This window comes from Juglans regia, chromosome 4 (assembly GCF_001411555.2).
Source record: "Juglans regia cultivar Chandler chromosome 4, Walnut 2.0, whole genome shotgun sequence".
NCBI lineage: Eukaryota > Viridiplantae > Streptophyta > Magnoliopsida > Fagales > Juglandaceae > Juglans > Juglans regia.
This window is the reverse complement of record NC_049904.1, coordinates 24176603-24192777: the sequence shown is the minus strand read 5'-3', so window position 1 is coordinate 24192777 and position 16175 is coordinate 24176603. Positions and strand designations below refer to the sequence as shown.

The 16175-nt window shown below is 34.1% G+C and overlaps 1 protein-coding gene across 7 annotated transcripts; it reads right to left on the bottom strand.

Moving 5' to 3' along the window:
* LOC108990177 (KH domain-containing protein At4g18375-like) lies at window positions 1–8386 on the bottom strand. Of its 7 annotated transcripts, none has more exons than XM_035689651.1 (9): window positions 8280–8386; window positions 6116–6806; window positions 5237–5737; window positions 4816–5055; window positions 4466–4732; window positions 3358–3413; window positions 3161–3257; window positions 1827–1984; window positions 1–1176 (listed from the first exon to the last, which is right to left on the bottom strand). In XM_035689651.1, the coding sequence occupies exons 2-8, from the start codon at window positions 6785–6787 to the stop codon at window positions 1853–1855; spliced, it is 1965 nt and encodes a 654-aa protein (XP_035545544.1). In that variant the 5' UTR covers window positions 6788–6806; window positions 8280–8386; the 3' UTR covers window positions 1–1176; window positions 1827–1852. The 7 variants fall into 7 exon arrangements, 6 of the variants coding, with proteins under 6 accessions (XP_035545544.1, XP_035545543.1, XP_035545545.1 ...); XM_035689650.1 differs by lacking the exon at window positions 1–1176 and adding an exon at window positions 1418–1736; XM_035689652.1 differs by lacking the exon at window positions 1–1176 and having other exon boundaries at window positions 1418–1984; window positions 6116–6643; window positions 6686–6806.
* Window positions 8387–16175: the final 7789 nt, after the last annotated feature.

Genomic DNA, 16175 nt, shown 5'->3' with positions numbered 1-16175 from the left:
GTCAATTTGTAAGTTTACCTTTGCACAATCCTTTGTGGCTAAAATATTTCTCTACTTTGAAATGTCTTCCATGATTTAGTTTGGAAAAAAAAACCATTGCCCGACTAGTAGATTCTAAATATGGAAGCTTGTGGGGTGGGTTGTGTTCTAATGAGGTCCAAGGGTCTCATGTGATGGGATTATGGAAGATTATAATGAAATGTTGGAGAAAGTTTTCTAACCATATTAGATTTTCCAGACATGGATACAATGCGTTCATAATCTGGCATGAATTGTAGCGTAACGACTTGGCCCTCAAAGAAGTTATGCTAGATGTGTACACTGTTGCTTGTGCCAAGGATGCCATTCGAGCGGACAATTTGGAGATTATAAGTAATTCTCCCTAGTGGAATATAAGATTCATCATAGTGGCTCAAGATTGGGAGGCAAATGCTTTTGAAAAAAATTGTATTGATCATAAGAATAGGCAAAAGCCCAGGTATACGATATTTTTTTAATATGTTTGTTCCACTAGATTGAGAAGAGGAGATGAGGATAAGATTTTTAGGTCCTATCAAAAGAGGGATGTTCAATGTTTGTTGTTTCTATAATATCCTTATTCCTCGTGTTGACGACCCATTTCTTTGGAAGAGTATTTGATGGACAAATGCCCCCTTGAAAACTGTTCTTTGCTAGTACAACGTCTCTAGGGAAGATTCTCACCACAGATAATCTATGGAAAAGACACACCACTGTGATTGATTGATGCTACATATGTACGAGTGGAGAGTCCATTGATCATCTTTGTCATTGTGAGAATACAAGTGCTCTATGGAGGAACTTCTTCAATCGGATTGGATTGGCTTGGGCCAAACCTAGAAGAATTTTGGATCTCTTTTATTCCTGGAAAGGGTACGGCCCGGAAATCACAGCAATGTGAAAAATGGTTCCTACTTGCCTCATTTGGTGTATTTGGAAGGAAAGGAATGCTACTGAAAGATGGTTCCTACTCGCCTCATTTGGTGTATTTGGAAGGAAAGGAATGCTAGAATCTTTGAGGACCATGAATGGACGCTGGAGGAGCTCAAAACATCATTTAAGAATACCTTTTTCCTTTGGAATGCTCCAATAGGTGTCTCCCTCAAATACTTCCTGTGTACTAGAGTTGGCACCTTTTGCCCTTCTTGATAAAGATTCCTTATAAAAAAAAAAAAAAAAAAGTTTAGAAAAAACCTCTTATATCTAGGATGTCACAAGATAGAAGTGATGCATAGAGGGAGAGCTCATCAATATGAGAAGATGATTTCCCTTCTCTTCCCAAAGCATTAAAACATGAAAACCAAGGAGTGCATTGAAAGAAGATATCATCACTGACCGCACTGCACTTCCCTCGTTGATAGAAAAGATATTTCTAGCAGAATCTGAGAGTGAGGACGAATTTCCAGAAAAATAGCACATATATTAAAAGTTTGACAATTATGATCATTGCTGAAACTATTTTCTGACATGAACATCAACTTTATAGAGTATGAAAGCCTTGGAAATAAGATGAACTCCACATTCTTAAAGACATCGCCAGGCAAAATAACATGAAAGGAACGAACGATCCTACTTGTTCTAAGATACTGCTGAAGGAGAATAGATGAAGCGGCAGAGAAGAAAACTATATCATGAAATATAAAGCCTGCAGTGAATGTTCCCACACAAACTCGGTAGGCACTGCTGTGGGAGAACAGGAGTATCCCAGTTAAAGAAGCCTAGAAAAGAAGCCCTCTTCAGAACCAAACCTAAAGGAACTAAGGAGAGGAACCATGAGGGAGAAAAATCCAAGAATTTTAACTATTCACCTTCTATCTAGAAGCATCTTCAAAACTCAGGTGGCCATTATAAATGCCTGAATCAAGTTTTCAGCTGCACGCTTCTGTTCAGGTGTGCCTGTTATATGGGCTATTCGATCACCCCGGGAAGTTTTGGAATCAGAAATCTCTATCATTGCACCAGATATCTGGAGGGAAAACAAGGAGTTAGAATGTTAACCAGTCCCACAAATTGTTGAATAGATTAATGAGCTATATGTAACGTTCCGCATCAAATAAATGAATTGAAAACAAATCAAAACAGCAAACAGGAAAACATCAAAGTACATCAAAGTATAAAGGCATCTGTTTATTTACATTTGGTGTCCCATTTATTTCATGTAATAACAATTTATATATATAAGAAAAATGGTCTCCAAAACCATAACTGAGACAAGTATCTCTGACACAATCCAGCATCTCCAATGAAATTTACGATATTGACATGGCATAGCAAATATGACACCAGTAACAGCATCACGGGTACAAAGAGTCAGAGAAAATATAAGGTGGTGTTTGATTTGGGGAATTCAATATGCCCCACAGCATCCAGATTCCTGGAAATATAATACCTGGAAATCTTTTTTTTAAAGAGTAAAAGTAAAACTTTATTGATAGTAAAAGGCAATAGTCCAAGTACACAGGAAGTATACACAGAATACACCTAATAACCACTAATAAGCATTAGTGATGGATACAAGCAAGTTATGAAAGCTGTCCCCATTACAAACAATGACTAATGCCCTGGAAATCTGAAAGACTAGCAATGCAATCTCGCCTACATTTTATTTAACTAGAGTTTGGTAATCTGCAAAAGCAACTATATTCCATTTGCAACAAAACAATGTAATACACAAAAATCCTAATGCGATTATCAATAATCTTAAAATATACTAATAAAAAATCTTAAAATATGTCCTGAAACAAATGCCCCCCAAGGGTTTTAACAATAATGTCTATGCCCTTATTTCCAATAACTTGGTGTCATGACTATGCTGTTACTCTTCTTCCCATCAACTTATATATACATATTTAATATTATTATTAAAAAGAAAATGAAAATGAAGTTCTGTTTCCATACCAATTCTGAAATCAACTTGATAAAGTATTTTAATTTAGGGACACACTGGGAAGGGCCAAGCATGAGATGAATATGGCATTTTACATGGCATATCAAGTTTAAAAAAAATTCATGTATATGGACATTGACAAGAATACTTCAGAGTTGTTTATCTTGATTCCAAATATGCTTTACCAACAATAAGAATATCTTTGTAGTACTTGTGAAAAAAAAAAAGAATATCTTTGTAGTAAGTCAAACCAACCTTCCGCATATTGCCAAGATTGGCCCCTCCTTTACCCATTACCTTACCCACTGCATTAGCAGGGACCAAAATCTCAAGTGTGGAAGTGGGAGGCAACCTGCATAGGGTCACGGAGTTAAAAAGCAGAGCCATATAGAATGTATTAAAGCTGAAGGAAAAATCTTCAAGACCAGATCTCATAAAAATAATATACCAACCCTCCATATAGCTTGGATGAATATGTGGGCATGGATCCGTAGCCATTGTCGCCCATCTACCAAAAAGAAAGAAAAGTAAAAATGAATGCTAACAAAAACAGTAAGAAGAAATTTGATGACTTAATTGAATCAGAAATAAACCTCAATCAAAGCTACAGAGTTTTTTTTTATAGGTGAAATTAATTCAATTGAAAAGTCGAATGGGTGTGTTTCGAACCAATGACCTCCCTTGGGAAAGGGAGGTGTCCAACCAATTGACAAATTTTCATATAAAATGCATTGAGACTATTTAACAGAACACGAGAACTTTTTAATTTTAGATCAAACATCATTTCCAAATAACTAAATTGAAAAAAATAAAGACATTATGCAAGAAAAAACCAGTTTAAAATAATAATGGCAAAAAAGAGTATAAGCCAAAGGCATTTATTTGGATAGGGCTGTCACTAGAAACACATGTTAATATGCTATTGGTCTTGTACTGCCATAGCAATTTTACAGCCACCTAAAATATCTAAAATGGCTACGGTGATGAATATGACAAGAGTTTGGCAACAAAAGCTTCTATCAAATACAGAACAAGGTAGAGCTTTCCAACCTTTGCAACAAGGGAGAAGAGGGAGGTCAGGATTTAGGAACTATTAAATCACCAGTGGCTCATTTCAATCAGACAAAAAAGATAGACAAATATGCATTTAATATTTGGTCAAGAAAACAACTACACATTTAATATTTGGACAAGAAAAATAAGACTGCTGCTTTTTTAACAGAGAAGAAAGAGCCCATCTACTCCCTTGCACAGACAGGTGCCATATCACAGGAGACGTATCGCTAACTGTTGAGAAGAGCAACAAAGTGATTAAAGCGAGTCATCTGTCAAAACGATACATGTCATTCTCGAAATATCTTATACCAATCACTCTTTCACAGAAAGTGATTGATCTTAAACTCCTAGATTAGCACCAAGAAAATTGCAAGCTTCATCAATACTAGCAATAACAATGATGAACATAAGTCATGCTGATGCGGATGATGACTTATAAAAAAAATGATGAAAGCTATAGTCAAGGGTGAAATGAGAAAAATAAAACAAACGGCATCAACACACCGACAAAGAACCATATCCATAGAGGCTGCTTGAAGAAAGCATGCTGAAGCCACTTCCACTCTCAACCCTCCAATCATGTCCAAAAGGGGCGACTGGGGCAACAGAAGGCAAGACAGATGAAACCGAAAGACTAGAGCCAGCAGAGAATAGAGAATCTGCACCAAAAGCAGGGTTATGACCACCATCTCCATCTTTCAGGACATCATCACGGAGCCTTAAAACAATCTGGATAAGTGCATCTCTAACACTGCCAACTTCTCCAAGCACCTTGAGGAACAATTTCTATATCATATATCGCATATCCAGAAGAAGTAGTCAAACATAGCCCAGAAAAGATCTATAAAACAAACCTCAACAAGTTCATCATTTACAGCAGCACAATTAGGCTTGTCACTTTTCGAGATACGGACATCAGCTTTAGTTCTCTTACGGATCTCATTTATAATTGAGCCACTTTTTCCAATGATGCATCCAATGACCCTAGATGGAAGAAGTAGTCTAACAGTAACAGTGTTATCATCTTCATCATTGATCTTCCCTTGCAGCAATAAAACAGCTTCAACCGCCATAGATTTCAGATCATCAGGTGACTGCCAAACAATGGAAAAAGTAAGAAGTTAACAAGTATTAGCAGATAAATAACACTATACTGCAAATTGCCAGGGTGAATTGGATGTAATTTGACAATAAAAAAAACATAAAATTCACAAGAACTATAGACTTTCAAAAAATAATAAAACAAAACGGAAAGGCCATAGAGCAGAACTGTACCTCTGTTGAAGTAATCATTATGACACACTCATCACAATCATACTTGGTATCGTCGACCTCAATACGAGCACCACAAGCCTGTCTTATGCTTTTAATGGTACCCCCTCCTTTGCCAATCACACGCCCAATCTTGTCAAAAGGACACAATACTCTTATAATTAACTCCTCCGATTGTGATTGTGAAGCACTGGTGAACCCAGACACCACAGGAAGGGCAGATGAATAAAGAGGCCATGTATTCCCTGTATCTGCATAACCGTGGAGATCCTGCACATTTGTAGCACCTACAATTGAAGGAACAGATCTAGGAGCGACAATAGGATCCACACTTGGATATAGTCCACCTGGTGGATAAATAGGGACATCTGATGGGATGATAATGCTTGGAGGAGCTTCCGATACTGAAGTCTCAAGAGGAATCTCTTCTCTAGGAGCGAACTTGTACATAATTGCAGAAACTGCAAACAGAGCTTTCTTCACAGCCTCTGACTCACCACTAATCTATTCATATGAAAAGAGAATAATTAAAAGCAAAGAACTTATCAGACAAGAACTTTCGTAAAGGTGAAAATGAACCCATGGATAAAAGCCACGATGAAGGGAATAAACATATATGTTATTTTATGCATAATTTGTATACTTCTTGTGCAATTGGGTCACGCCTATTTACTTGTTCTAATAAAATTTATTTTAATTACAAAAAAATTATGCATAAGATCCAATTAGTAGAACTAGATAATGTTGCATAACAAAAGAAGTACTCCAGTGTTCCACATTCATTAAAAATAAACTTTTTTTATAGGTAAATCACATTTTTATTAATGCAAAAAATAAGCATAGTTCAAGTACACAATTGACTAAGCTATAGCAAAGACTAACCAGGACAAAATTGTCAAAGTCCATTGCACATGAGTTAGTTGGATCAGTGGCATCCTTGGCCATGACCTTAATGTTTGTCCTTGTCTTGCTTCTCAGTTTCTTTATTGTGGCTCCAGCCTTGCCAATGATATTTGCAGATTGGCTAGATGGAACAAGAATTTGACATCCCTCCTCATCCTTTCGCTTATTGTCTGAATCTCCCACAGTAGCCACGGCATTTGCAATGGCAGCATGAACTTTGAGAAGAGCATCCTGTGCAGCACATAAAGGTTCCCTGTCACTAAACTCATCATCAACCACAACCTCTTCCTTCTCCTTAACATAACTGTAGATTGTGATAACACGGTCTTTAGCACCTGGATATGGATCAACAACCTTGACTTTTGCCCGTGTCTCTTGCCTTATTGAATTTATTACTTTCCCACTCTTACCAATGACACTTCCAATAACCCCATCTGGACATAGTATTCTATAAACAACCAGCTTGTCAGTACCTCTGTCATCTTTGTCATTCAACCATCGCTTCTGTTTCATATTGTCCCCACCGTGGTCATTCACCTGTCGCTTCTGATTCTTATTGTCCCCACCATGGTCATTCACCCGTCGCTTCTGATTCTTATTGTCCCCACCGTGGTCCCTCTGGGATTGAGATCTCTTCCCAGTCTCACCCATCTTATATGTTAATTGGCTCCTGAAAGTGTAAAAAGAGTTCAAGTTTAATACATCCACAACAACCACTAGGTCCAGTATGCGCCTTATAACCTTCTCTCAGCTTCTCAACCCGAATTCACAAGCTGTACAATTTTCACTAAATCCTAAAATTAAAAAATTATAATAATAAATCATGCTGCATAATTTTTATGAGTAACAGATTCATATGACTTCTATGTTAAGAAATAAATTTCTTTTTTATTATTTCATGTTTCTCCCATGCAAACACGAACACGTTGAAAAACCACAAAAATTACAGTACAAAAGAACTCTATCATGAGTAACAAATCGCACAAATTGCGTGAAACCCACAAACACAGAAATCCCTATATGCCTTCTATAAAAAGTATTTGATAAGTATATGGCTTCTATAAATACCAAATTGAATATCGACAAAAATCACATACAAATAACACAGAAAATCGGGGAGGGGAGAAACGAAGAGAACATCAATTTAAGGCATGAAATTGTGGGGCATTAAAATAAAGCCCTCAAAGATAAGACTGCATTTGTCTCGATCAATAAATTTCTAAAGATAATTTTTTCCTCAAAAATAAGCCGGGAAAATAAACAAAAAGAAAATGTAGGTAAACTCTTAGCACTAGCATTGGTTTCTCTATATGCATCTTCAAAATTACATCTTTTGAAGATTGATTTTGTATCTTTTGAAGATTGATTTTGCATATCAAGAAAAACTCTCACATTGGATTATGCAACTTTGAACCAAATAATAATAAAATATTATTATTTTTTATTTTTTATTTTTTTCTTAAAATTATTATTTTTTATATATTTTACAATTAGCACCATGTACTCAAAAATACAAATTCTATATATCTAAATATTACCAATTTCATATATCAAAATGATCAATTTTATTAATAAATATTAATATGTACTAAAAAACACTTTGTATCATCAACTTAATACAAATTTCATATATCCAAATCTTCTTAATACAAATTCTACAAAGTTGATTTTAATGGGTAGGCGAGAGAAAAAATATTAAAAATAATATTTAGAGAGTGAATAATGCTTCTTCCAACTTGAAGAAGAACTATTTGTAACTATGTAAAAATTTAGAAATGCATAAGTCAAAATGTAGATAAATTTAAAGACATATTATGCAAATATGAAGACGAAGATAGAGATGAATAAGCCATTGCTAGTGTTCGCTTCAAAACCCTTGGACAAAGCAACTCAATTATCTACGGATAAAGAAGGAAAATTAATATCGAATAAAGAACTTCTGTACCAGAACTTGCAAAGCTGCAAACTTTAGACCGACTCCGAAAAGGAGAGAGATATTAGGGTTTACGCAAAGGGTTTATTGGGTGGAATATTGCTTACAGGAAGGGGGAAAGAAGCAAAAAAAATATTAGAGAAAAGGCAATAACAAGAGAGAGTTTTCGAGGAAGAAGATGTAACGTTACTTGGGATTAAAGAAACGCACCCTTGCAATTGTAGACTGATAAAGAAAAGGCCGTGTGCCGCCTCTTCTTCTTCTCGTAGAAAGAGAAACCTCCCTCTTTGGATACGTACCCGTAAGCCAACTGTACCTCTCACCTCTCTCTCACTCTCTTCTGTATAAGGGTAAGTCTAGTTATCAAACTATCTCAACATATCATTATAATTTTTTCAAATTTCAATACAAAATATAATAAATAATTTAATAAATTTTAAAATAATAATAATATTAAAAAATAATATTTTAATAATATTTATCATCTCAACTCAACTCATTTCAATATCCAAACACAACTTAAGAATCTAAAATACAATTAAAACACTTTCATACGGTTAATGTTTTTTACTTTTTCTATACCTCGTAATAACGTCTCATTTTTATCTTATTAAATAAAATGTGATGTATTTATTATTATTAAATAATTATTTATTATATATTTTTTTATTATCTAATAATTATAAATATATTACATATTATTTAATATAATTAAAATAAAATAAAAATATGATGTATAATATCACTTTTATAACAAATCTCTTTGTTTATTCCAATTTAGAAATAAGTTAAATTTTTCTTTTTCTATCTGGATATTAACAACAAACCTCGTATCAATATTAATAAAAAGGAAAATATTATTAGGCTGCTTGAGTTTATTCTTTTATTTTAATTGTTTATATATTTGACTTATTTTTTAATTTTTTTTTATTTAATGATTAAGATAGTGACTGTATTGATGTATTTTTTTTATTTTTTAAAAATATTTAAATATGTTAAAAAAATAAAATAAAAAGTCAAATTTGTGCTAGGCGGCAGGCCAACAGTCATTGTTGGGCGGTAGCCTAGCATCGCTCTTAACAAGAAACCTCGTATCTCAATCACATCTTACCACATCTCATTTATAATTTTAGATTCGTTCAGATAGTGAAATAAGATGATATTGTTTTAAATGAAAATTGAATAAAATATTATTAGAATATTATTTTTTAATATCATTCTTATTTTAAAATTTAAAAAAGTTGAATTGTTTATTATATTTTGTATAGAAATTTAATAAAATTGTAATGATGAGATGAGATAAAACGAAACTATTTCTATATCTAAGCGGAACTTAATCTTTTAAAAATAAATCAATTTTTTTAACAACAAATAAATGGAAGACCAACCCGAATCGGGACAAGTTCCCTTAGTTCCCGAAACTGGACGGTTCTAATTCTATGTTTTTTAGGACCGAACTGGTTCATTATATTATATATTTTAAATTAATTTTTTTTATTATTATATATAATATTTTTTATATTATATATAATTTATATATATAATATAACATATATTACTTAGGGGTGTAACCGGTCCGGTCCGGTCCAGTTTTGGATAAAATCTAGGACCGAACCAGTATGTACCGGTTTTGTATTTTTCAAAACCGATTACGCACCGGTTACCTTTCTAAACCGGTACTTCCGGTTTTACCGATTTCCGGTCCGGTCCGGTTCGGTTTTTAGATTTTTTTAAAATATAAATTTCACAATTTTTCATTAAAAATTTGTTTATAAAAAAAAAATTGATTTAAAAATAAATGTTTTATACTTTTATTAATATATTAGACTATATAATAGTATTAATATTAGACTATTGGTATAGTTATAAGTTATATATTAGTATTAGTTATAAACTTTTAGTGATTTAGTATTAACATTTTATGTAATAATTTAATAAATTATAATAAGAAATTATTTCATATATGAATATATATGTTATATATAAAATTTCACATAAAAATTTATAATTATACATTATATATAAACCTTATATATATTAATATTTTATATATATAATATTTTATATAAAACTTATATATAAAAATATTATTTTTTATTATTTTTAATCAACCGGTCCGGTCCGGTCCAAAAAATCCCGGAACCGGAACCGGACGGTTTTTACGTTTTAAAAATCGGTTCCGGACCGGACCGGTTCAAAACCGGTAAAACCGGTTCGGTTCGGTCCGGTCCGGTCCAGTTTTTCGATTTTCCGGTTTAAATTTACACCCCTAATATTACTAATATATAATAATATAAATTATAATTATATATAAGATAATTTTATTATAATTTATAACATAAAATTTTAATCTTAAACATGAAAATTTATTTGATCATACGCTTTAATATAAAATATATATATATATATATTAATAACATTTTATAGCCTAATAAATTTTTAACATATTCCTTTTGATAAATACATAATACATTAGTAATACTAATGTACATTAGTATATTAATTACATTTCACTTTAATTAATTAGTATACTAATGTATATTAGTATATTAATTACATTTTATGCCTTAATACTATTAAAACTAAAAAATCGGGCCGAACCGAACTGGAATCGGTAACACCAGAGGTACCGATTTAGGAAGGTAACCGGTGCGTAATCGATTTTCGAAAATACAAAACCAATACATACCATTTCGGTCTTAAATTTTTTCCAAAATCGAACCAAACTAGTTACACCCTTAGATATAACCAGTTCGATCAATTTGATTTTAGAAAATTTTTAGTATAATTATAAGACTTATATGAAAAAAATTAAAAATCGAGTAGACTCATCAGACGATACTTAACGTTCAAATCCGATCAATAGAAATAAATGATATGATTTATATCTGAAAAAAAGGATAGAGAGAAAAAAATTTATGGGTGACCTTGACGATTACACTGAGATGAAAACATTTATATAAGACAGGCTAAATTACCATTACAATAAGTCTAGGGACAACTGAGAATTATCCCCGCTGCGGCACCTACCACATCAGTAGGTAATATTATTAAAAAAAACAAAAAATCAAGAAAAATGAGAGAAATTGTTTTGTCTGTAACTTATCGAGGAAGCTTGCTCAAGGTACGAAACCAAGCTTCAGAGAAACCGACAAGGGAGCAAGGTTGAGGAAGCTTTCGGCTTGCTTGAGGAAGCTTTCATCACTGTCGTGCGTCTTTGGGTCGCCATCCCATAGTTGTCTGTAGCTTACGGTCTATTGTTTGAATAAACCGTAATCCCTCCTTCGTTCCCCCCTTTCCCTCTCTAGTTTGTGGTTTCCTTCGATTTCTTCCCTCCCTTTCCTTCTTTGAAACCCCATTTCCTTCCAGACCTCTGACCCCTTCAATTCATTCCCCCTTTCCCCTTCCCCTAACCCCTTTGATTCCTTCCCCTTCACTGACCTACTTCGATTCACTAATTCCATCTTTCACCATCGAAATCGACCCACAAAACCGACATTTGTCTTTCTCAAGCACAACTTTTCACCTTCATTCGTCTTCCTCCACCCCCACCCCCGCGTAGTGCAGTGCCGTCTGTTGCATCTTAAAACCGCTTGAGCGTAGTCCATTACTCCCAAGCTCGATGCTACCTATCACGTGTTCCTCCACTCAAGGTAAGCCTATCATCTTCACTCATTCTTCTTCCATTTTGCACATTGTTAGAAATTAGGAATTAGTAATTTGACGGGTTGGGGAAGTTTAAGTATTTCGATTTTTCATCAAACGCTGAGGTCATTGTAAATTTTCGGGACTGAAATTTATGTTCTTGCACGTGTACATTGTCCTTGTACATGGGCTACAAAGCTTACATGCTTTCACTAATTGGTTAGAACTGTGTTAGAGTGAGATAGAGTTTTACAAGGAACATGGCTTTAGAAGACCATAATCTATTGCAAAATTATCTTTTTCAGAGTGCCTCTTTATGCCATCAATCTCGTATTAGCTCTAGAGATCCTGAGTTACTTTTGTATCCTATAGTATATGGAGCTGTCACTTTAGAACCATAAGTCCATGCCTTTAACTTTAAATTATCTTGAGAGTTAATAATGATTCAACTTTAAATTATCTTGAGATAAAATTTGGGTTCAAGGAAATTATTTATATTTGGATACAAATCAAACTTTAAACTGGGAAATAAACAAGTTGCTTTCAAGCGTGCAGTTTATATTGAAAAAAATTATACAGAGCAAATTCTTTTTTTTTTTTCTTTTTTTGTGCTTATTTTTTTAAATATATTTTGTTTCTATTTTTACTTTTAAGCAAGCTCTCTGCAATGGTCCTTGGTGTTGCAGTAGTTAAGTGTGTCCACACATGCATATGCATATCCTCCTCAGCTGGTGTATTCTTTCTTTAGCTTCCATGCATTCCCTTTTTCTCTTATGCTTTTGTCTCTATGAATATGAAATAACCATTGGCATCTGTTATAAACATGGGATAAAGTTTGATGTAGATAGCTAAATATTATGAGTGCAAGCACAGGAATGTGTCTCTCAATCTAGAAATTTGTCCATTGTTGCATGGTCCACTTGGGATAAATGTGATTCTAGATTTCACGACCAACTTGTCCTCCTTTGGGGTTCATGCCTAAGTCAGTGGATCTTTGGGCCTTATTTGGCTGAAATGAATTGGTGGATTACTTGGATTTTGGGATAGCATAATTTATGTGGATGCTTGTTAAAACATGTATTCAATGGAGCCAATTGTGACATTCTTATAAATGCTTTATAATTGTATGTTCCTGATCTAATTGATCACATACGTCTATCATATCTTTAACTTGATTCATGCGCCCATTAATATTGTTTTCAACAAATTTCTCTATCATGGAAATTGTAATAACCTGGAGGATGGCTTTATAAAAAGAAATCTCCCACTTATCCTGGTAGAATTGATTTAAAGCAAGGTTTCATATTAAGAATTGCAAGATACTTTGATCTGCTTTGGAAGTTTTCAGTACTTATTATGAGTGGATGATTCTTTATTTTTATAATTAAAAATGATTTCCTTGCTCAAAGAAATTAAATGAGTTTGTTGCTCTGATTATTTATCCAGTCATCCTAGTTATTTCAGGCAATTTCTCATGTGTGACCAGTAAGTGTCTTATTCTGCTGGTACTTGCAAGCCACATACTTAAGGAATGAATTGGATTTCTAGTTCCGGGGTTCATAATATTAATAAGTTCTTTTTTTGAATTTTTATCTCATCCTCCATATATATATATATTTTTTTTTGGTTACCAAGATTCTATATGCTTAACATCTATGTATGGCATACCTTCATATACATACTTGCATAGATATAGCCTATATGCATACAAATATACATGAGTGGCTGTAGAGCCACTGCTAGGAGCTCTTGCTGGTATATTTCATCTATGTTTTTTGTTTTTTTGCTTTTTTCTTTTTAAATACATTTTTTAACACTTTTAAATAATAATAAAAAATTCACAGTATCATTAAAAAATGCTTCTTTAATCATTAAGTAACAAAAAATTTTAAAAAAATCCTAGCAAGAGGACTAGCATTTTCCAATATACTTTTTTTTATTAGTGTAAAATTCTAAATCTCAAGTAGACAAGTTATTTTCCAATATACATATATGCATCTACAAATATTTCCTCAATTGAGATTGAGAGATGAAGTTTATCATTAAATTGTGTTTGCTGTCATTATTGGATTTATTTATTTGTGTACATACCTTATGGACCATGTCTCGTCCTTCCCTGGAGTGAGTTGTAAGAGATGAGTTTCTCAGTGCAGTCTGCTATTTGTCATTTTAGGTTACGTCTTACATTTTATTGTCCTAACAAATTGACATTAATTTACATTAATTTCTAATTTGCTTTATTAATTTACCTCAATGTCTAATTTGCTTTATTATGCGTACAGACAAACAACATGTGACGAGTACAACACCGGCTAACTCCTTTTGCTCCCGCCCAATCAGTGTTCCATAATGCTCGGGCTCGGCAACTATACACTGAAAATTTTTCCAAGCACACTCCCATTATTGGGCATGAGGTCAATCTAGGTGAGCTTCAAGAGACTATATTGCCACATATCTTTCAGTCTCGCCAGTGGGTATCAATAACCACTGGTCTCCCCCTTTCGTCTGTAAAGTTGGTCGGAGAGTTTTACTCTAACATTCATGCCATATCACCCGATGGTTCATTTGACGTCACTCTCCGAAACATCCAAATCCTTGTCAATCTGGGCATGTTAGTTGATTTGTTTAACACCCCTCGTGTTACCGAGACCCCATATCCATATGCCAACACCTCTGGTCCTAGCAACCCTGTTATCTACACCCGCTTGTGTGGATATGAGGTGGTTTGGAATGGTTGGACACCCATTCCTACCAATAAGTTCTCCTCTGACTATCTCTTTCTTAGTAGGGTCGTCCTTACTAACCTTTACCCAACCAACCATTACAGTGATGTCGGTCATGACAGAGCCACCTTGCTTTATGCACTGATCAATGACGTTCCCATCGATCTGGGAAGTCATATTTGCAAGGTCATTTTAAAGGCTCATTAGTCCAACAAAATTCGGACGGGATTGCCTTTTGCAAGTCTTGTCACTCGCATTGCTCTGTTTCATTTTGTTCCTATTCTAGAGGCAGAGCCTAGAATCCCTCTGAAGGCTCCAATTGGTCGTCAGACGATTCAGCTCAGTCGTGCACACATTCTTCGATTCCCTTTTTGTGATGGGGATCCTGCACCCAGTTCGCAGTCGTCCCATGCAACGCCATCAAGTTCTCAACCATCTTGCTCAAGACCATCCACTCTTGCACCAGATCTGAATCAGTCGGGAATACAAATGGTGCTTAAATGTTTGAGTCGCATCCAGACTCGTCTTGACCACATCGATAGTCGCATTGATAGTCGTCTTGATGACATTGTTGCTGGTCTTGAGAACATTGATACTCGACTCAATAATTTGGAAGGCCATCTACATCGCATTGAGGATCATTTAGATACTCGCATTGATAGCGTGGATGCTCGTGTAGATGGCTTACATACTCATCTTGAGCGTATGGATACTTGATGTGAGAGACTGGTATATTATTTAGATACCATGGGTGGTAAATTTGATATGCTCCAAAACACGAGATCCTATGATGCTTGAACGAAATGGAGGAAACTTTACTAACAAACGGTTCTGAGGATGATGGGAATGTGGGTTAACGTTGGGCAAGTTGTGCAACCTCCTCCAGATGCTGGTCATTGATCTTTTTTTCTATTTATCTATCATAGGATACAGGTGGGTAGGATATTTTGTAAAGGAAAAACATGAAATTTCCTAGGCATACATGATTGTCTTGATTAATTGTATCAAGTAATGAATTGTACAGTATAATGAAAATTTTCTTGATGACTTCCATGCCTATCATGTCCTTCTCATGTATATACTTGTTTGTTCAATTCAGTATCCCACCCCAGATCGTTTACTCCCCAAGTCTAGTGCAAGTAACTAAAGATGTGTTAAGTCCCAGATTTGGGTTAGGAAATTTAAATCCTTTTACCTTGTATTGGTATGTTACATATAAATTATGGTCATTTATGTCCAAGAATTTTTCTGTCTCTTTGTAGGGGTTTTTCTTCTGGTTTGAAATAAGATATTCAGATCAGATGGAGTTCATCTCTGTTATTCTTACTGCATAAGCATGCTTTGTTTTTTTGTCTCCAATCTGATGCAATTTTGGGAGCCAATGTGGAGTGGACTTTCTGTAAACAGAAGGGAAGAAGCTAAGGAATTGATCTTAGAAGGCCATGTGGAAGTGATCAATTTTGTATTTCAGTCAATTCAGTATCTTGGGAAAAAAATTTGATTGGATCATAACCATGAATTAAATCTGTTTCTTTTTTTTTTTAACACTTCAAGTTGGACTTTGTTTTCTTATGTTTTGTGGTGTTCTGCTCAAAATATGTGAAAGCTATTGCATGTCAATAACTTACTAGTGTCATAATTGGTTAGCACTATGCTTGAAGACGATTTGTCTGGATAGAGAGTATTAGACCATGCAATCAGTTATTCATATAGTACTTTTTTAATCCCAGGGAGCCCA